Source organism: Nycticebus coucang, chromosome 6 (genome assembly GCF_027406575.1).
Source record: "Nycticebus coucang isolate mNycCou1 chromosome 6, mNycCou1.pri, whole genome shotgun sequence".
Taxonomy (NCBI): Eukaryota; Metazoa; Chordata; class Mammalia; order Primates; family Lorisidae; genus Nycticebus; species Nycticebus coucang.
In genome coordinates, this window is record NC_069785.1 from 123,578,595 (window position 1) to 123,600,142 (window position 21,548).

Here is a 21,548-nt window from a genome sequence, read left to right on the forward strand (position 1 = left end):
TCACTGAATCCCTTAAGTTTTCATGTGGTGTGTGATTAAAAGTCACTTTTTAAAAGAGCAGATTTAGGGGCGGTGCCTGTGGCTCAGTCGGTAAGGCGCCGGCCCCATATACCGAGGGTGACGGGTTCAAACCCGGCCCCGGCCAAACTGCAACCAAAAAATAGCCTGGCGTTGTGGCGGGTGCCTGTAGTCCCAGCTACTCGGGAGGCTGAGGCAAGAGAATCGCTTAAGCCCAGGAGTTGGAGGTTGCTGTGAGCTGTGTGAGGCCACGGCACTCTACCGAGGGCCATAAAGTGAGGCTCTGTCTCTACAAAAAAAAAAAAAAAAAAGAGCAGATTTAGGCACGTTGCTCTTAGCACAGTGGTTATGGCACCAGCCACGTGCATCGAGGCTGTCAGGTTCGAGCCAGGCCCCAGCCTTCTAAACAATGACAACTGCAACAAAAAAATAGCCAGGTGTTGTGGTGGGCGCCTGTAGTCCCAGCTACTTGGGAGGCTGAGGCAAGAGAATTGCTTAAGCCCAAGAGTCTGAGGTTGCTGTGAGCTGTGACACTACAGCACTCTATTGAGGGTGACATAGACCCTGTCAAAAAAAAAAAAGGTGGCACCTGTAGCTCAATCGGCAAGGGCACTGGCCACATACACTTAGGGTGGTGGGTTTGAACCCGGCAACAATGACAACTACAATGAAAAAAAAAAAATAGCCAGGCGTTGTGGTGGGCACCTGTAGTCCCAGCTAATTGGGTGTATGAAGCAAGAGAATCGCTTAAGCCCAAGAGTTTGAGGTTGCTGTGAGCTGTGAAACCATGGCATTCTACCCAGGGCGACAGCTTCAGACTCTTGTCTCAAAAAAAAAAAAAAAGGCAGTTTTAGAGGCCAGGCACAATGGCTCACACTTGTAATCCTAGCACTTTGGGAGGCTAAAGTGGGAGGATTACTTGAGCTTAGGAATTTGAGACCAGCCTGAGCAAGAGCTAGACCCCGACTCTTCTAAACATAGAAAACCTAGCCAGGAATCCTGGTGGGCACCTGTAGTCCCAGCTACTTGGGAGACTGAGGCAAGAGGATCTCTTGAACCCAACAGTTTGAGTTTGTTTTGTCCTTTGATGACACCATAGTACTCTACCCAGGGCAACAGAGTGAGACTCGCTCTCAAAATTAAAAAAAAAAAGCAAGCATGGTGGTGCCCGTGGCTCAGTGGGTAGGGCACCAGACACATACACCCAAGCTGGTGGGTTTGAACCCAGTCTGGACAACAATGACAACTGCAGCAAAGAAACAGTCAGGTGCTGTGGTGGGCGCCTGTGGTCCCAGCTACTTGGGATGGTGAGGCTAGAGAATTGCTTATTTAAAAAAAAAAAGCAGTTTTAGGATCATAGCAAATTGGGTGGAAAGTACATAGTTCCCATAAACTCCCTGCCTCCACACACCCACAGTTTTCCCCACTATCAACATTCAGCACAGAGTGGGATATTTGTTACAATTGTGAAGCTACATTGACACATCCCATAGAGGTAGGGAACTTGCTGGCCTCAAGGTCACATGTGGCCCTGCAGATTCCAGAGTGCAGCCCATTGGCTGAATCCAAATATCACAAAACAAATCCTTTTTTTTTTTTTGAGACAGAGTCTCACTATTTACCCTCTGTAGAGTGCTGTAGTGTCACAGCTCATAGCAACCTCAAACTCTTTGGCTTCAGTGATTCTTTTTTTTTTTTTTTTTTTGCAGTTTTTGGCCAGGGCGGGGGCCAGGTTTGAACCCACCTCCTGTATATGGGACTGGCGCCTTACTCCTTTGAGCCACAGGCACCGCCCTTAAGTGATTCTCTTGCCTCAGCCTCCCTGCAGCTGAGATTGCAAGTGTATGCCACAACGCCTGGCTATTTTTTTGTTGCAGTTGGCCCTGGCTGGGTTTGAACCCACCAGCCTCAGTGTATGTGGCTGGTGCCGAGCCAGAACAAATCCTTTTAATAGCATTTGCATTAATAGCTGGGCGGGCGTTGTGGCAGGTACCTGTAGTCCCAGGCACTTGGGAGGCTGAGGTAAGAGAATCGCTTAAGCCCAAGAGTTTGAGGTTGCTGTGAGCTGTCATACCACAGCACTGTATAATAGAGGGTAACATAGTGAGACTGTCTCATAAAAAGAAAATAAAAATTGCTTTCAATCAAAAGACCACGCTCAAGGATCCAGAGGGCCACATATGGCCCCCCAAGGCTGCAGGTTCCATGCCCCTGTGTAGTGGCAGGGTTCAGTCTTGGTGTTGTACATTCTGAGTTTTGACAAATGTATAATAAAGTATGTACCCACTTGGCGGTGCCTGTGGCTCAAAGGAGTAGGGCACTGGCCCCATATGCCGGAGGTGGCAGGTTCAAACCCAGCCCCGGCCAAAAAAAACTGCAAAAAAAAAAAAATGTACCACTATTATGGTATCATACAGAACTCTGGATGATAATGAATTATTAGTTCATTGATTGTAACAAATGTACCACTCTAAGGGAGGCTGAGTATGTGGGGGCAGGAGGCAGATGAGAACTTTTTGTACTTCCTGCTTGATTTTGTGAAATCTAAAACCACTCTAAAAACTTACTTCCACGTTCAAAAAAAATTTTTTTTGAGACAGATTCTCACTCTGCTGCCCAGGCTAGAGTGCCATGGCCTCAGCCCACAGCAGCCTAAACTCTTGGTCTCAAGCAATCCTCCTGCTTCAGCCTCTTGGGTAGCTGGGACTACAGGTGCCTATCATGCTGCCTAGTTAATTTAGAAGTCTCTACTAAAAAAAAAAAGGAGAAATATTAGCCAGGCATTGTGGCTTGGCATTTGAGCACAGGAGTTTGAGGTTGCTGAGCTGAGGCCATGGCACTCTAGCTGAGGTGAGAGAGTGAGACTGTCTTCGAATGAAAAAGTTACCTGAAAACACCTGACATGTAGGGCTCCAAATAATGTTAAGAGAAAAATAAAACCAGATATTGTTTCCATGAAAAAAAATTACATTTACAAATCTCAACTAAATATTAAGTCTTATGGCTGACATAGTATGGGTAATTATATTATTCAAACTTCTGTCTTCCAAATGTTTTTTCAATTACTATTTACCAAATTGTCTTTACTAAATACTATTTTCTGAACATTACTTCGGTTCAGAGATAAACACACTTATTATGTTTTTTTAGAGACAGTCTCACTTTGTCGCCCTTGGTTGAGTATGGCATCACAGCTCACAGCAACCTCCAGCTCTTGGGCTTAGGCGATTCTCTTGCCTCAGCCTCCCGAGTAGGTGGGACTACAGGCGTCCGCCACAGTGCCCAGGTATTTTGTTGTTGCAATTTGGCTGGGGCCGGGTTCGAACCCACTACCCTCAGTATATGGGGCTGGTGCCCTACTCACTGAGCCAGAGGAGCCACCTGAGATAAACACATTAAAAAAAAAAAATCATAGTACATGTCCAGGTGTGGTGGCTCATGTCTGTAATCCCAGCACTTTGGTAGGCTGAGGTGGGAGGATTGGTGCTTGAGGCCAGGAGTTTCAGACCAGCCTTCATGCCATAATGAAACTTAATCTCTAAAATTAAAAAAAAAAAAAAAATCACAGCACACAAACTGTAGAAAAGAATATTTTATTGAAACAGTTTCTCAATTAACAATGGAGCAAAGTACAATTTGACTCAAACCTGTCCAACCAGCTTCAACTGCTAAAGAAAGAACTCAAAAACATACAAGGGGAGAGAAGGGGTAGGACTCTTAAGTCCCATCTCTGCCAATGTGGCAAAACAAAAGAAAAAAAAGGGGGGAGGGAAAAAATGAGAAAATGATTGACACAACTAGGTTAGGTTTGCTCTTTTCCCCAAGCTGGGGCAGTAGCCCTAGCTCCTGCTACAGACGGAATACTGGCGGACGGGCCTCCTAGACCTCAGCATGGTGAGGAGGGCCCCTCCAAACCTAGCAGAGCAATGGAAGGCCAGTCCTGACCTTCCTTCACCCATACAGCTTGCCTCAAAGAGGTGGCAATTTTACATTCACACCATGTGGTCTTCCCCCAGGGTCTTGGGATAGGGGCTCACAGTAGAAAGCACATTTTGGTCAGCCCGGGTTGAGGGAGGGTGAGAAAGGATCTGTCTGGAAGGGCAGGACAGCAGGAGAGAGAAGGGAGCAGGTAGTTACGAGTACCTGGGCTGCCAGGCTGCTGGGAAGATACAGATTCAGATACAGATGCCGCAGGTTGCTGGCATCCCACACCAACTATTCTCCATGCCCCAACAGCCCGCAGATGGGAGAGCCAGGGCTTTCACGCATGGCACTCAGAGGCAGGCAGTAGATTCCCTTCTCTTTGTCCCAACCTATTCTGGCCACTAGGGTCATCCACACAGGCAGGAACACATTTAGACTTACTTCAGTCAGTCCAGATGAAGAGCTTTGGGCAAGAGGCAGAGAACTGTTCAACTTACACCAGGAGGTCAAGGAAACCCATGGGAAAAGCAGCCAGATGGGGGTGGGTGTGCTCAGGGAAAGAGAAGACCAGGGAGGGAGAAAAGAGCATAGATAGGCACTCAGAAACCAAACTAGTAACCAAGGCCCCGCAGACACTGGCACGAATGGGATGTTGCTCTAGTGGTGGAAGAGGAAAGGAGGGAAGAAGAACGACCAGAGAAGACTGGGAACTTCTTCAACATCCTTCCCACCACCAGGTCTCTGTCAACCACTAACAGCCATTCTCTCACCTACCCACAGGCAAAGAATTAAGACATAATAGTGATTTTTCCCAAATTTAGGGCCTAGATGGGTAGGGAACCAGGGGGCAGGACGGGGAAGAGAACAATTTCCGTTTTTAAACCACAGAGCTACTGCAGAAGGAACCAGTTAGCTGTCTCTTCCTTCCCCTTCCCCACACCTCCAATCACAGGTGAGAGAAAAGGAACTTGAGCTCCCCCTACCAGGGCAGGACCAACCCCTCCCCCCACACTTGATGTTTAATAAATAGAGGTGGTGGGAGAAGGGGGTGGAGATAAATGGGGAAATGGGAGGTGGGGGTTATAGTTCATCATTCTTCAAAGGCCTCTTCTGTCCTGTGGGTCCTGTTGGCTGTTCCTTCTGTTCAGATTCTCCTGGGAGGTGGGGAGAGCAAAGGAATTAACAGCAGGTGAAGCACAGGGTACTGGCTTCAGTTCTTTGCAGAAATTCTCCTCAGCCCCACCAGGCTTCCCAGCATTCCCCCAGCCCCATCCTCACCTGCTCCAGGACCTCCTAACTCCAGAGGCTCACTGTCTACTGGTTCAGACCCTGCTTTGGAGAAGGAATGGGTTAGTCTTTGCAGAAGGGAGGGTTTGGCCAACTTTTTCTATAAAGAGCCAGGTAGTAAATATTGTATAATGTAGGTCATATTTGGTTTCTTTGCCTATTCTTTTGTGTGTGAAGCAGGCCTGGGCCAGGGTTTGAACCCTGCTACCCACCCTTGGTACACAGAGCCAGAGCTCTAAACACGGAACTACTGGCGCCCAGCCTTTTTTTTTTTTGAGAGTCTAACTCTGTTACCCTGAGCAGAATGCCATGGCATCATCATAGCTCCTAGCAACCCCAAACTCTTGTCTTGCCTCAGTTATTTTTCTATTTTTAGTAGAGATGGGGTCTCGCTCTTGCTCAGGCTGGTCTCAAACTCCTGAGGTCAAGCAATTCACCTGCCTCAGCCTCCCAGAGTGCTAAGATTACAGGCTTGAGCCTCCCCCAACCCCCCTTGTTTCTTTTCTTTTTAAAACAACTCTTTAAATAAGTAAAGCCTGCTGGGTGTGGTGGCTCTCACCTGTACTCCTAGCACTCTGAGAGGTTAAGGTGGGTGGACTGCTTGAGCCCACAAGTTCCAGACCAGCCCGAGAGTCAGACCCCATCTCTACTAAAAATGAAAAACTGAGGCAAGAGGATGGCTTAAGCCCAAGCGACAGACTGATGTTGCTGTGAGCTATGACACTACAGCACTCTACCAAGGGCAACAAAGTGAGACTCTGCCTGTATAAAAAATATATATATATATATGTATGTATGTATATATATGTATATATATATATATATATAAATAAAAATGAAAAGCCCATTCTCAGCTCATGGGCTGTCCAGAAACAGGCTGTGCCTGACATTTTGCCTACCCTGGGCTAATACGATACACATGTTCCCCACTAGTTTGCCCAACTCACGAGTCTCTGCTTTCTCAGGTTCTGAAAGGGGCTTTGCATCTTCAGTCTGGCCTGGAAGGAAACCAGGAGTAAGATGTAGCACAGGAGGAAAGGAGGCCTTTTCCCTGCCCAGCACAGCCTGTAACTAGGCATTCAGCCCTTACCTGCAGGAGGGATGACCTTCTCCCCCTGGTCACTGGCATTGACAGGAGGCTCTGGCCTAGTCCCATTCTTGTCCTTGGGCCTTGGCCGGGGCTTAGCAAACTTGGCCTTATTGAGCAGATACTGCACCTCGCGGTCCAGGGCCATCATCTTGGCTTCTATGTCTTTTGAGAGCAACACGGGCTTCTCTGTGGCGGGAAGCTTGGCCTGCTCAGCCACAGTTGCATTCTTCCAGGCCTGTGGATGAGACCAGGACAGGCTCAGAGCTAGCCGTGAAGAGAAGAGAGCAGATGTCTCTGGCCCAGAGGGAATCGCACCCCCAACCAGCTTCAGGCTCTTCCCTCAGACTGCAAATCTCTCCACCACTACTGGCCTCAGTCCCAGGGGGTGGGCAGAATCCTTAGATGGCCTTCAAGGCTCTCCAAACTGCACGTTTCTGGCCTACATCCTACCGCTCCAGAGTAACTACAGCTGAACGAACCTTTGAAGATTATTCCTTTCTTGCTTCTCAACTTCTGAGCTGTGGCTCTTAAGAAGTCTCTAACACATTTTCAAAGTTTTGGCTTCACATGAAGAATCAGTCTAACCTAACCAAACCCTGGCCCATCTTCTGAGCCCAGCTCAAATCCCAGCACCTCAAAGCAGCCTTCTCTTTCCACACAAGGAGGGGCTCTGTTGCTTCTCCAGTCCAGTGACTCTTATGGCTATGGGCCTCGTTTGGGACAAATCAAATTTGTGGGCTGAAATGCAAACATCTTCTGCCTTTCCAACTAGGTGCCATGCTAGACACAGCCCTTTGACCCTCCCACATGGCCTAGGATGGCACAGGGCGCCAGCTACATATCCAGGCAAGTATCTACAGTGATTACCCAGGTCTCATTGATGACTTTCTCCAGGGTTGTCATCTCTACCTCAGTGAAGATCTGGTCCATTTCTGGGATGAGTCGGGCCCCCCTAGAACCCAGAAGACAATCAGCCCTAGATGAAGGGACCTGGGGTGCAGAGAATAGGAAGCTGACAGGAATGGGAGTCAGTGGCCTTCACAGGACTGAATAAAGAAGGTCACAAGCGCCACTCACTTGAGGAACATGCTGGAATGGTTGAGGAGATTATCAAGGGCAGACAGCCGTTCAGGCCACTTCTTGCGCTCTTCCACCCGAAAAAATAGCCCTTGGCATAGCTTCCTTAGCTCAGTCAGCTTCTCCTTCAACATCTGGTGGATGTGGGTGGGATGGGAGAGAGGGGTTGAATGGATGACAGAGCCTATGAGCTTGTGTCCCAGCTCTCTTTGCTCCCTTTCCCTGGGAGAGCTTTCATCCCACCCACCATGTCCCAGGAGGCTCCTCACCGCTGTGGTGGACCCAAAACCCTCGTCCTCCAGCCAGGTGGACGCAGCACTGAGTTTCCCAGAGATCTCCTCACGCTGCCCTTCGGTGGACACTTCCTGGTACTCAGGCTGGTATAGCTTGTCCTAGGGAGGGACACATGAACAAAAGCATGCATGCAGCAAGACCAAGGGCAAGGCTTGCAGAGCCAGATGCCCCAAAACACAAGCCCAAGGGGCTGAGGGTGCTGCCTGCCAGCCTACTGACCTGGGTCTCAAAGATGAATGCTTCCAAGCTGTTGGCAGCTTTCTCCCGTTCCTGCTTCTCCAGGTCTCGGAGTGTCAAGTCCTGAAGCCTGTGGGACAAGGAGGGGCAGGGAAAAGGGAGGGCAGGTTAGAACTCTGACCCCAAGTCAGACAGCTCTCTCCCTCCCAAGAGAATCATCCCAACCCTGCCCAGCACACCCGTGTGTGCAGAAAAGCTGGGGGGTCCTTACTTCTGCACTGAATGAGCCAGCTCATCCTTTGGCAAGTCAGGCAGGTCCAAAACAACCAGCTCCACTCCGATCTCCTCTACCATTCTCTGCTTCCTGGCAGGCTTCTGCTTCTTTTCTTCCTCTGGGGCTTGAGGGATGCCCTCAGGCCCTGCCTCCCCCTTCTCACTTGGCTTCTGGGTGGGAAGAGTCAGTAATGTCAGGAAAAGCCTCAGACCTTCTACATTCTCCATTGGGCAAGAAAGAAAGTAGGCTTCCTGGGCCGGATGCGGTGGCTCATGGCTGTAATCCTAGTACTCTGGGAGGCTGAGGAAGGCGGACTGCTTGAGGTCCTAAGATCCAGAGCCTGAGCTAGAGGAGACCCCGCCTCTAAAAATAGCCGGGTATTGTGGTGGGTGTCTGTAATCCCAGCTACTCCAGAGGCAGAGGCAAGAGAATCGCTTGAGCCCAAGGATCTAAGGTTGCTGTGAGCTATGATGCCATGGCACTCTACCAGGGTCCACAAAGTGAGACTCTGTCTCAAAAAAAAAAAAAAAAAATCCAAAAATAGGTAGGCCTCCACTTCCTTAGCCTCTGGGTCTATACCAGCCTTACTCTACCCACGGCTCACCTGGGCCTCTGCCTTGAACGCATTTTCTTCTTCTGAAACCTTTTCTCCCTCAGGGGCTGTGTCCCCCTTAGGCTCAGGCGGTGGGGGCTGAGAGGTGTCCTCCACTGGGGCCTCGCCTTCCTCCTTGAGCTCCACTTGCTCCCCAGGCTCATCCTTGCTCCCCTCTGCAGGGCTCTCCTCCTCCTGCAAAGTAATCACAGGCACCCTGCACACAGCAATCACGAGCAGAGCCCACAGGTCAGGCCTGGCCTCAGCAACGTCCGATCCCTAAGGTTCTTGCTTTGAATTTGAAGGTGCACTTCTCAGGACACAATTTGGGGGCAGATAGGTGACAACCGTATAGAAGCGATCAGTGGGCTATTTGGACTATAATGGTTTAGTTGGACAAAGAGAGAGCACATGGAGCTGGAGGGAAATAGGCCTTGGGAATTCTGGTATAGGGAACTGTTCAGAGCCCAGTATCTGAGGAGTATACAGTTAACCTCATCATGGACCAAGAGGTGGGGAGGCCCACCCCCACTGCCCACCCAGGTGCCACTGTCTGCCACCACACTCCCTCCTCCATGCTCCCTGGCTCTGTCCTGAGCTCACCTGGACAGTATCAGTACCGTTCTCTTTGGCATCTGGTGAGGTACCACCTCCAAATAGGCTGGAAATGGTGTTGCCAAGTTCTAGGGGGGAAGATAACCCAAAGACTCAAAAGTGGACCACAGCAGTGACTCTACTTCCCATGATGCCCTGTCCACCTGCCCAAACTGCACACGAGTGTATTCTCTCTCACACACGAATGCACACTCTTACTGGTCAGGGTCGATTCTTCTTCTGGGTTGTCTTCCACCAGTGTCTCAAATACAGACTCCACCTGAAAACAGGTTCAAATTATTATTACTATTATTATTATTATTATTTTTTTTTTTTTTGAGATAGTCTCACTTTGTTACCCTTGATAACAGTGCCAGGGCGTCCTACCTCACAGCAACCTCAAACTCCTGGGTTTAAGTGATTCTCTTGCTTCAGCCTCCCAAGTAGCTCGGACTACAGGCGCCTGCCACAATGCCTGGCTATTTTTAAAGACGGGGGTCTTGCTCTGGCTCAGGCTGCTCTCGAATCTGTGAGCCCAGGCAATCTACCTGCCTCAGCCTCCCAAGTGCTGGGATTATAGGTGTAAGCCACCATGCCTGGCCTCGAAACAGGTTCAAATTAAAGAACACACACACTAGGCCACCTTTTCTCCACAAACACCCTTACTGAAGTGGGTGTGTGCCCCAGGACTTGCAGCTGTGCAGGCCTGGCCTCATCTGACTCATGTAAAGACTCGGGGACTCACCTATCACTTTGACTATAACCCCTCTGAGGACAGATCATAGCTTGCTCTTTCCCCCTCAGAGCTCCTCACTTCTCCACCCATTAACAGTATGAACTGTCATTTCCCCTACTATGTTCTAAAGATACTAATCCCCAGACCTGCTCTTCAAAAATGAGTTCCTCAATCATCCCACAGTTCTTGCTAAGAAATTTACAATGTCCATAAGCACTAATAGTCTATTAGGTAGCCCACACCAGGTGATTGCTTAGCTGTGTTTAGAACCAAGATTTGTCTGATTCTCAAACTATGATGAGGTCTTTTTTTTTTTTTTTTTGAGACAGAGTTTCATTTTGTTGCCATCAGTGGAGTGCCCTGCTGTCATAGCTCACAGAAATCTCAAACTCTTGGGCTCATGTAATCCTCTTGCCTTAGCCTCCCAAGTAGCTGGGACTACTGGCACCCCCTACAACATCCAACTACTTTTAGAAACAGGGTCTCATGGTTGCTCAGGCTGTTCTTGAACTCTCCAGCTCAAGTGATCCACCCACCTCGGCCTCCAAGAATGGTAGGATTACAGGTATGAACCTTCGCACCTGGCCTGGTGATCTTGTCTTAATATCACATGGAACTTGTTTTGGAAAAGACTGGCAGGGCCGGCTTGGCACCTGTAGCTCAAGCAGCTAAGGTGCCAGCCACATACACCAGAGCTGGCAGGTCAAATCCAGCCTGGGCCTGCCAAACAACAATGACGACTACAACCAAATAATAGCCAGGCATTGTGGCGGGCACCTGTAGTCCCAGCTACTAGGGAGGCTGAGGCAAGAGAATCGCTTAAGCCCAAGAGTTGGAGGTTGCTGTGAGCTGTGACACCACGGCACTCCACCCAGGGCGATAGCTTGAGGCTCTGTCTCAAAAAAAAAAAAAAAAAAGACTGGCAGAGCCTGGGCCTTTGGCTGCACCCAGGGTCTCCTTTTGCTCTCACCCTGTCTAGACTGAGTACACCACTCTCATCCAGATTGAAGTGAGCCTTGATGCCCTTGGACTCGTAGTCAGGATACTTCTTGAAGCTCTCAGCCACACCTTTTAGCTTCACTGTGGTCAGATTTTGGGAGCCAAATACCCTGGTTGGGGAGGAAAGAGGAGTTCGAGGAGACCCACCTCCAATTCTAGACTACACAGACTCCTAGCACAAGATGTCAGGGCCCTCCTCCAGGACATACTCAGGAGGATAGACACATTCTCCAGAGAAGCTACTTACAACCTAACCCTAACCCCACTGCCTGCTTCCCCTGTTGCAGCCCTTTGACCCCCACTTCCTCCCTCACCCTCAATCCTCAAGTCATCTGCAGCCATACTACCTCCTCCCTGGAGCTCCCACCCTATCTCCCTTGCCCCTCACCGAAGCTCCTCTGGCCCCAGGAAGCCCAGGTCACCATAGTTGATGTGGAAGTTGAAATCATGGCTATAGCGGTTAAAGGTTATGACTTTGCGTTGAGGGTAGGGTCCCATCCGAGAGAAGAGGACACGTTTATTGTGCTTCAGGCTACGAACCCCAGGCTCTTCCTCTACTTCCCTGGTGAACTCCACCTACACAGCAGGCAGAGAGAAGGCAAACAGGTTCTCAGGTGGGGGATGGGCAAGGTGGGGGGAATCCTCTAGCAAAAGATCAAGGGCAGCAGGAGGAAAGATCCTAGTTGGAAAGGCAAAGGGAGCCTGTTGCCTGATCAGTCAGGCTTACTCACCAGGATGGGGTAGACCACTGCATCTCGGACTACAAATGGCTTCACCTTGAAGGCTTTGCTCAGTGCAGCTGCCTGGTACACAGCTCCCATGGCAGCCGCTTCATCTGCATTGATGTTCTTCCCTAGCTCCTCCCTAGGAAAGTTCTAAGCTTCAGCACTGTCGACCCTAGAGCACTCAGCCTGGACTCCCCCCCTCAGCCCTGTAGCCCCATCCCAGGCAGAACTAGATCCAATGCCCCTGCCCCCACACTCACTTGCCCACGGACTTCAGCAGCACCTCCTGAACTTTGGGGACTCGAGTGGCCCCACCCACCAGGATCACCTGCTCGATCTCATCCTGCCAGGAGGGGAAGAATGAGGGCTGGGACAGCATGAAGTTAACCTCCTCCTCAGGACTGACTCTTCCTTGATGTCCCATGTGTCTCCTTCCCATTTCCCACCTGTCCCTGCCCCCTCACCAAATTCATCCCGGCACTCTGCAGAGCCTGCTGTACAGGCCCAGGCACCCGCTCGAACAAGTCTGCACACAGCTCCTCAAATTCCACTCGAGTCACTTTTGCCTTGAAGTCCACATCGTCCATCAGGCCCTCGATCTGCAGAAGGATGAGGAGTGTCAGGGAGTTCTTGCCCAGGTCCTGCTCTCTGGGTGGGCAGGACAGAAACGAAAGGAATAGGACTTTGGAAGGATGGCAGAGGGATAAGAATGGGACAGGCCATGCCAGGCACAAGCAGCCAGGGTCCTCCACCCTCTAGATGAGACAAGATTGCCCTCAAAACAGACACATGTAAGTAGGCACCTGTGCCATGTGGTCGGCATTGGCACTCAGGACCGTTTTGAGCCGATTAGCCTCACGTAGCAGCTTGGCCATGGCACGTGGGTTCTCTCGCACATCCTTTGTCCTCTGGCCCTTTCGCTGCTCGTTGAAAAGTCCAGCCAGGTGCTCACGCAGTCGGAGCTCCATCTCCAGGCCCCCAAGGGTACGGTCAAACCTGTTCAGAAAAGGAAGAAGAAAAAAGTGTGAGGAACACACAGGTTCCCAACATCTGCACAGGAGCCTGACTCTATCCCCTATGGCACTGTCACCATTTGGGGGGACCTTGTTTACCCTAATGCCCTAAGTGTGGACATACACTACATCCTCAACTCACCACAGCACAGCTAACACCTCACAGTGATAGTTACACACCCAATCTTTCCACAGTATTTACTGAGCATCAATCATGTGCTTATCTTTGGGAACATAAATGTGGCAGGAAGAATGGGGGAGAGATAGGGTCCCTGCTACCAAAAATGTGAACTTAGAGCCATCCGTGTAATACAGGTGAGGCTGACAATGCCAGCAGAATATGTGCCTGGGAGACATGAGCTATTGTGGACATCCAGGGAAGCCTCCCTGAAAAAGTGATGCTTGAATTGAAACTTGAAGGATGAGCTGGAATGAACTAAGTGGACACAAAAAAATGTTCTAGACAGTTGGAATAACATTTGTAAAGACTCTGAGATGGGAGAGAGTATAGCAAGTTCCAAAGGAAGCCAAGTTATCACTTGGCAGAGGCTCAAAGCAAGAGGGCTCAGGCTTAGAGGCAAGAGTTAGGGCCGAGATAGCACAGAGATTCAAAGTGACTGAAGGGGCCAAGCATGGTGTCTCATGCCTGTAATCCTAGCACTCTGAGAGGCTGAGGTGGGTGGATTGTTGCTTGAGCTCACAAGTGTGAGACCAGCCTGAGCAAAAGTGAGAACCCCTCCCCCTCCACACTAAAAATAGGAAAAAAAGGGTCGGTGTCTATAGCACAGTGGTTACAGTGACAGCCACATATATCAAGGCTAGCAGGTTCAAGCCTGGCCCCAGCCAGCTAAGCAACAATGACAACTGCAACAGAAAAATAGCTGGGCATTGGCGGTGGCACCTGTGGCTCAGTGAGTAGGGACCGGCCCCATATACCAAGGGTGGTAGATTTGAACCCGGCCCCGGCCAAATTGCAACAAAAAAAATAGCCGGGCTTTGTGGCGGGCGCCTGTAATCCCAGCTACTTGGGAAGCTGAGGCAAGAGAATCGCCTAAGCCCAAGAGCTAGAGGTTACTGTGAGCTGTGACGCTAAGGAACTATACCAAGGGCAACAAAATGAGACTCTGTCTCTAAAAACAAAAAAAATAGCCGGGCGTTGTGGCGGGCACCTGAAGTCCCAGCTACTTGGGAGACTGAGGCAAGAAAATCGCTTAAGCCCAAGAGTTTGAGGTTGCTATGAGCTGTGACACCACAGCACTCTACCTAGGGTGACACAGTGAGACTCCGTATCAAAAAAAAAAAAAAAAAAAAACTGAGGCAAGAGAGGATTTCTTGAGCTGAAGAGTTGGAGGTTGCTATGAGCTATGATGCCTATCCAGGGCAACAACTTGAGACTGTCTGGGAAAAAAAAAAAAAGGAACCCTCTAGCGACAACTGAAAAACTGAAAGCAGATGTCACCAGAAACAAGGAGATCTCTCTTTTTTTTTTTTTTGTTTTGCCTTAGCCTCTCAAGTAGCTGGGACTACAGATGTCTGCCACAACACCTGGCTATTTTTTTGTTATTGTTGTCATTGTTGTTTTAGCAGGCCCTGGCCAGGTTCGAAACCACCAGCCCCAGTGCACGTGGCTGGCGCCTTAACCACTGAGCTATAGGTGCCAAGCCAAGGAGATCTGTTTTAATTCTGCAGGTAAGAGGTGACTGTAGCTTGGACTAGGGTAGTAATGGTGAAGACAAGATGTGAAAAGATCGGTTCAAGAAATAAGACAACAGTGATAAGTTATTTAAGTGAACTGCAAACAAGAGACCAAAAATTAAAAAAAAAGATTGAATCTGACACCCCACATTATGACCTGCAGCCTTGTAGATTTCTTTAAGTTCAGGAAGTTCCTGGCCTTTCAGTCTTCCCAAACTGTCCTCTTCTCTCCAGCTTTCCCTTACTCTTTGGGAGTGGTCCCCCACCATGACTGATGCTTTATCCAGGACAGCATTCACGCAGAGAGCAGGAAAGTGAAGCACTTGCTCCTCCAAGAAGAAATCCCGGACCCACGGGTCTTGACAGAAAGCCCTCCCCCCAGTACCTGCTTACCCTACTCCCCGGATCTGCAGTTGTGGCTGCACTCCAGCTTCCTTAGTCTTTACAGTTTGGTAGGTCACGATGGTGCACACAGTGCTGCCTGAGCCCATGTCATAGAACATGATATTCTGCAGAAGAGATATTAAAGAAGTGTCATAGGAACTTTATCAAACTCCAGGGCTTGTGCCTGCCTCCAAGGGGCTGCCTGACTTTCCATGTAAAGCTGAAGAACTTCCACAGGGGCTGAGGAGGCTGGTGCTACATTTTTTTTCAAGGGCCAGCCATCATGCAAACTAGATGCAAAATGGGCCAAGTGGCCTGCATCCTCAGACTCAGCCTCCTTATACGTCTTCAGGTGACTTTCCCGGCTCACCTGTGCAGTGGTATTGATATCTTTCCGGCGGAAGACACCATAGCTGAGAGCGGTGGCAGTGTTATCATTGATGAGCTGCAGCACTTTGAGACCAGCCATGTGAGCAGCCTGCAGTACAGCTCGGCGCTCGGCCTGGTTAAAGAAGGCTGGCACAGTGATCACTGCGTCCTTGATGGGCTGCTCTACAGAGGACAACAGAATAAGGCTCCACCAGTTCCATATTGTAGATGAGGCTTCCCAACCTTGACACTACTCACATTTGGGGGGAGACAATTGTATGGGTAGGGGTGTGTGTGTGTGTGTGTGTGGGGGTGTTTTGTTGTTTTTTGCTCTGTCTCCAGGCTCGAGTGCAGTGGTGTCATCATAGTTCACTGCAACCTCAAACTCTCGGGCTTGAATAATCCTCCTTGAAGCAGGTAATCCTTATCCTGTGCACTGTAGAACGTATAGCAGCATCCTGGCCTCTACCCACTAGGCATCAGTAACATCTTCCCAGTTGTAACAACCTAATATGTCTTCAGACATAGCTGGATGTTCCCTGAGAGGCAAAATTGCTTCTTTCTGAGTATCACTGCCTTAGATCTGGGGGAGGCTGGCCACCACTGGCCAACTTGGCCACTCACCTGCAAAATCTTCAGCCAAGGAACGAGAGTAATTAAGAACCATGCCTAGCACCTCCTCCGGTGAGAACTGCAGCTGCCTGAGGGGAGAGAGGGGAGGTGGAGGCAAGGAAAGCCAAGCGTTAACGTAGAACAGGGCAGTGAAGAGCACAGCAGGGCTGCTGAGCCCACCTTCCCCAACAAAACACTCACGGGCTAATCTGGAAGCGCACGGTCTGCCTCTCTGGGTCAAAGTTTAGCTCATGCTCTGGGAATCGGGCTTGATAAAGGGCCACATGGGGGTTATCTGCCTGTTTCCCCAAGAGGTGCTGGAAGTAACGTAGGGTGCCCTTTGGATTCTTGATGGCCTAAGAGGTAAAAGCGCTGAGTATTAGGCTGCCAAGCCCACCATCACCTGTATCTTACATCACAGAGCTTGATAAAGAAACAAACTCCAGGGTTTACCAACCCCTCTCCTCTGCCCACCACTCTGGGAAGGAAGCTGTTAGCTCACCATGCTTGCTGCACTGTCTCCAAAGAATCTTTCATTTTCTTTCAGGGTCACAGTCACTGGAGTTTTCCTCCGGGATTCCCTAAGGAAAAAAGACATTGGGCCCAGACTGGCCTGTAGCAGAATGTGGACTAAGAAGCCTCGAGATACACACACACTCTGTGTTACTCAGACACCAAAGTGTGTTGTGGGTCTATGAAGAGCACATACCCAACTGGAACCCAGACTCCCTAATTCCCCACCCTTGACACTGCAGCCACTCTCACTTGTTCAAGACAATTTCCATGGGGACTCCTGGCTTGACAATGGCCACCTTCATGGATTCACTGCCCAGGTCCACAGACATCACTGCCAGCGTGTCTGGAAAGAAAATAGGTTTATCGGGGTGACGCCTATGGCTCAAGGAGTAGGGCGCCGGTCCCATATGCTGGAGGTGGCAGGTTCAAACCCAGCCCCGGCCAAAAAAACCACAAAAAAAAGAAAATAGGTTTATCTATTAGCCTCCTTCTCCTACCTTCCTGAGCCCTTCTAATCAAAGCATAACACTTCCCAGGGAGAAACTAAGAACGAAGAAAAGAAAAAACCTAGCTCCAGCAATTCAAGAGACTTCTGAGCAGGGAGGAGCCTCAGCTCCTTTCCGCCAAGTATCACTTGCTCATGTATTCTTTTCGATCCTTCCTCTGGGATACTTACCACTCAGGACCAATAGGTCTGCCAAGAGCACAGCTATTATGGCCCAACAGGCTAGCCTCCTCGGCCTCTGCCTCTTGACTGTGGCTGCCATTGTGCCCCTGGGGGAGGAGGAAAAAAAAAATCACTTGTAAGTGGATGGTGGCTGCCCTTAGTGAAGGAGATAGAACTACATCACTGAACAGAGAAGGTGTAAGATTCATACCTAGCCCATCCTCAGGCAAAGCAGAGCAGCCTACATCTCCTCCCCTCCCTCCTGATGAGTACCAAGCACTCTCTAATCATTCCCAGAAGTGCCCACACAAAGGCCCAAGTAAAACAGCATGGGTCCTCAGCTGTACCACATCCCTAAACAGAGATGATATTAGGACAAGGGGAGGAGACCAGAGCCTTTCGGCCACTACACTGGCAGTTAAGTGGCACACCGTGGCACTAAGCCTGTCCTCAAACACCTGGGATGCCGCCAGAGATCCCCGCCCAGGGTTCGACTACTCCCCACACCTGGAGCTTCCCCGCTGGTGGGCAAAACCAGGCTGGACTTGGACGGGAACTGATAGGTGATGACGCTGTGGGTGGTTGGGACAGAAAGGCCTATCTCCTCCTCCGCATCCCTGAAGGTAGTCCCGCCCACTCCCCGTCCCTAGCCCACTCCCCGGCCTGGCTGTCCACACAGACGCTGTACCCGGAGCAGCGAGGTTCTACGCTGGGAGGGTATCGGATACCCAGTGTTCACCTAAGCCTCGCCTGACGACGACGGCGGCGGCTCCCACTCCCGGAAACGGATCCCAGGCCACCCCTAGGGCGTGCGGGGCCCACGGCGCCGGGCCAAGCGCCCCGGCGTCCGTGCGGCCCTTACTCCCGCTCCCGACCCGCCCCCGGAACCACCACGCCGCCTCCGCTAGGAGGGGTGGCCGGTCCCCATCTCCATCCCCACCGCCGCTACCTCTCGTCTCCGCTCCTGTGGCCCCAGCTCGGAGACAAACGCGGCGCGGACGTACCCACGAGGCCAGCAGCGCGCCCCACGACTTGCGCCCTTCACTATTCCCCTCGGTTTGCAAACTGTTTCATTAGCTACCAACCTCTCGGCAGCGTCTCGCGCACCAAGCCGGCCCCGGACGCGGCGCGCGCTCATTGGAGCCTCCGCCGCGGGGGCCTGCGCCGCGCGCCCGGCCCCGCCCCCACCGCCCGGCGCGTGCTCCCATTGGGCCACGTTTAGGACCTGCCCCCTCCTCCTGCTCTGACTCTGCCCTGGGGGCGGCCGGGAGGCCCGTCCACCAGTTGGGGGAAAACTGCCGGCTCTGACCCGGCATTGGCCCACGTCACAGGGCCGGCGCGTTCCGCTCCCTCCTCCCCCAGCGTCCGCTCCGGCGCGTCCGCCAGACTTCTTCCGGTCTAGGTGCTGAACGCTTAGCTGCCCGGGGTCCGGAGTGACGCTCGCCTGGAGCAAGTGGGGCGCACGGTCTGTCCAGCGATCGGACTGCTTCTTCCGGTTACCTGGCGAGCCCTAGTGAGGAACAGGAATGATGGGTTATCCCCTCCACCGCACGCGGAAGAGGCACTTGCTGGCTGGTTCATACTGAAGTGGCCTAGGCTTTGGATAGACGTCAGAGAATGACTCCGCTTCAGGCTTAGTCTGCCCCCAAACGTCCTCCGTTTCATTGAGGAAACTTAAGCCACAAAAAAATGTTCGTCGATGGGTCAGAGATAACCAATGTTTCAGTGACGGAATTTGGCTTGGACTGCTTACTCTAAGCCCCTTTGGTATGAGAAAGAATATTCCAAGCGAGTAATGCTACACACGAAAGATACTTTTATTGGTGAGGCTACACGTAAGTGGTTGAGCATACGTGCACAAGCTCCTGGTTCTGCTCCATTAAATCGTGTATGCCTTCCCTTCTCTAACTGCTTCTATCATAGAGTTAAAGCACCTCACTCCCTGTTACCTTACAGCTCCTGGAAGTGTGCGCCGTCCTTGGAGAACACATTTTTCTTAAATGTGAATGGGACACTCTCTCTTCTGGAAGTAACTGCTGTTATCAAAGTGCTGTGTAACCTTACAGGCCTTTTTTCTCTTCACACATATGTTTTTCTAGAAAGTTGTAGCTTTCATGCAGAGGCCAGAGGATCACTTGAGGCCAGCTATGATTGTGCCACTGCACTCGTACCCCAGGCTTTCCCTGTGTTGCCCACAGGGTCTCACAGTAAGACCCAGTCTCTTAATAAAAATAAGAGAGGGAGGGGAAGAAAGAAACAAAAGAAAGAAAAAGAAACACGTAGCTCTTATATTTTAAAACCATACAATGTTATACAAATATGGCTTGCAATTTGTTATTTTTAAAATCAATAATAAATTATGGAGCGTTTTCCATTGTCAGCATGACTTATCTCCTTGTTTACTGCTGTAGAACATTTCAAACCCTGGGGTTTGTTTAGCCATAATGGTGGACATACAAGTTTTCAGTTCAATTCTAAAGAGGAAGATTTTGTTTCTCAGTAATTGACTCTATTGTACTTTTGGCCAACTTATCCAGTAGATTCTTCTCATCCGTTTCAAGATGCATTTTGACATTTATTGGACTGGTATGATATGCAAGTACTGTGCTTATTAGATGATGAGAATCTGGAGTGGGGGGTATGAGCTTGTCCTTACCCTCACAATCTGTGGGGAAACAAATATGTCCGTGGTTTTATTCACTTATTATAAACATATTAGGTGACTAAGATAGTCTCCCCTGCTCCTAAGAGAGCCCCCAACTCCAGTGAACCCCTGGTGGGAGCAGGGTTTATTACAGCCACAGTCCTCAGCCTAGGCATCTGTGCCCCTGGGAGGTGCAGCAGGTGCAAGTTCTCTGGGGAGTCACCTGTTTTGCTCTTTGACAACAGAGAATAGTATTTCACAAGAACGAGTTGTAGAACAATGGGAAATTTTTTAAGTAAAACACTGATTTAGCTCGAGCTAGGCCGGTGAATTCACTAGTTCTCATCCAGAATTACTTGTTAATATTTCAGGATTACATCCCCTTCCCAAGGACAGTGCAGAAACCCAATGGAAGAAAGTTGCTATGTTACAGGCCATATGCCAAACTGACATATTTAAATTAACACATTGGCAAAGGCATATGTGTACATTATAAGTGGTGCAAATTACATTATGGGCTGAGGGTAGTGTTGATCAGCCTTCATCCTGGGCCAGCAGAAGTTTTAAAAATTGCCACCTAGCAACCCCATTCTTTGGTTTATATTTAATAAATACATTTATATATGTTTGCCAAGAGACCGTGGATAACAGCTTCATTCATAGCAGCCACAAATTAAAAATTACCCAAATTCTACCAATGGTTGGATGGATAAATGAATCATAGTAGATTCACACAATGGAATTCTACACAGCAATGAGAACAAATGGTCTATTATTACCTGAGACAATGTAAATGAATTCCACAAACATAATATTGAGTGACAGAAGTCAGAGTACATACTGTATGATTTCATTACATCAGATTTAAATGCATGAACCTGTGAGCTCAGGCAAACCACCCGCCTCAACCTCCCAACTGCTGGAATTACAGCCATGAAACACCTTGCTGGGCTCAAATTCTTGCATTCTTTTTTTTTAGAGACAGAGTCTCATTTTGTCGCCCTCCGTAGGGTGCTGTGACGTCACAGCTCACAGCAACCTCCGACTCCTGGGCTTAGGCGATTCTATTGCCTCAGCTTCCCGAGTAGCTGGGACTACAGGCACCGGCCACAGTGCCCGGCTATTTTTTTTTTTTTGTGGTTTTTGGCCGGGGCTGGGTTTGAACCCGCCACCTCCAGCATATGGGACCGGCGCCCTACTCCTTGAGCCACAGGCACTGCCCATGCCCAGCTATTTTTTGTTGCTGTTCTGTCGGGGCCGGGTTTAAACACGTCACCCTTGGTATATGGGGCCGGCGCCTAACCCACTGAGCCACAGGCGCCACCCTTGCGTTCTTGATTCTCACAACCTCTTTAATCTCAAACTAAAGATTTGTATTGTTTCTTTTTCTTTAGTTCCTAAATAACTCAAGTTCTCAGTATGCAGAACTGTAAGGGAATTTTGTACACATCATCGTTTTTGTGTAGTTTATCTGCTTATATTCCTCAATACACTGAAGTTCCTGGATTCAGCTGAGTATAACTAAAAGACAAACTATGGTGTATGTTCTGATAAATGTAACCAAGCTTCACACTCCCACAAACGATCTAATTAGAGGTTAGGGGACTGAAGAACTCATTGTTTCCAAAGAGCTTTGAAGTTTTTGCCTAGAGAGGTTTACTTTAGCCTCTTTGAGACTGTTTCTCATCTGGGATAATGATACCTCTTCTGAAGATGGTTGCTATGAAGATTCCACGAAAAGTGAAAGCACCTTGTTAGGTATAATTTGCTACATGATGTTAAGGGCTAGTTACTATCAGCACTTTTCATGTCCCTAGGGTGGTGGTCAAAGACCATGTCTTGTTCATTTCTATTTGGGGCA

At 49.8% G+C, this 21,548-nt stretch overlaps 1 protein-coding gene across 5 annotated transcripts; it reads right to left on the reverse strand.

Annotated features, from left to right (window-relative positions):
- Positions 1 to 3,595: 3,595 nt before the first annotated feature.
- HYOU1 (hypoxia up-regulated 1) lies at positions 3,596 to 18,225 on the reverse strand. 5 transcript variants are annotated; one of them, XM_053595209.1, is made up of 26 exons: positions 18,129 to 18,225; positions 17,053 to 17,150; positions 16,626 to 16,719; positions 16,363 to 16,441; positions 16,062 to 16,216; positions 15,873 to 15,949; positions 15,250 to 15,431; positions 14,889 to 15,004; positions 12,591 to 12,783; positions 12,252 to 12,386; positions 12,048 to 12,130; positions 11,794 to 11,926; positions 11,451 to 11,638; positions 11,034 to 11,172; positions 9,547 to 9,607; positions 9,337 to 9,416; positions 8,746 to 8,928; positions 8,139 to 8,311; positions 7,910 to 7,997; positions 7,666 to 7,788; positions 7,397 to 7,530; positions 7,187 to 7,271; positions 6,320 to 6,554; positions 6,177 to 6,227; positions 5,221 to 5,271; positions 3,596 to 5,096 (listed from the first exon to the last, which is right to left on the reverse strand). In XM_053595209.1, the coding sequence occupies exons 1-26, from the start codon at positions 18,179 to 18,181 to the stop codon at positions 5,023 to 5,025; spliced, it is 3,063 nt and encodes a 1,020-aa protein (XP_053451184.1). In that variant the 5' UTR covers positions 18,182 to 18,225; the 3' UTR covers positions 3,596 to 5,022. The 5 variants fall into 5 exon arrangements, with proteins under 5 accessions (XP_053451184.1, XP_053451183.1, XP_053451185.1 ...); XM_053595208.1 differs by having other exon boundaries at positions 18,048 to 18,183; XM_053595210.1 differs by having other exon boundaries at positions 17,993 to 18,131.
- Positions 18,226 to 21,548: the final 3,323 nt, after the last annotated feature.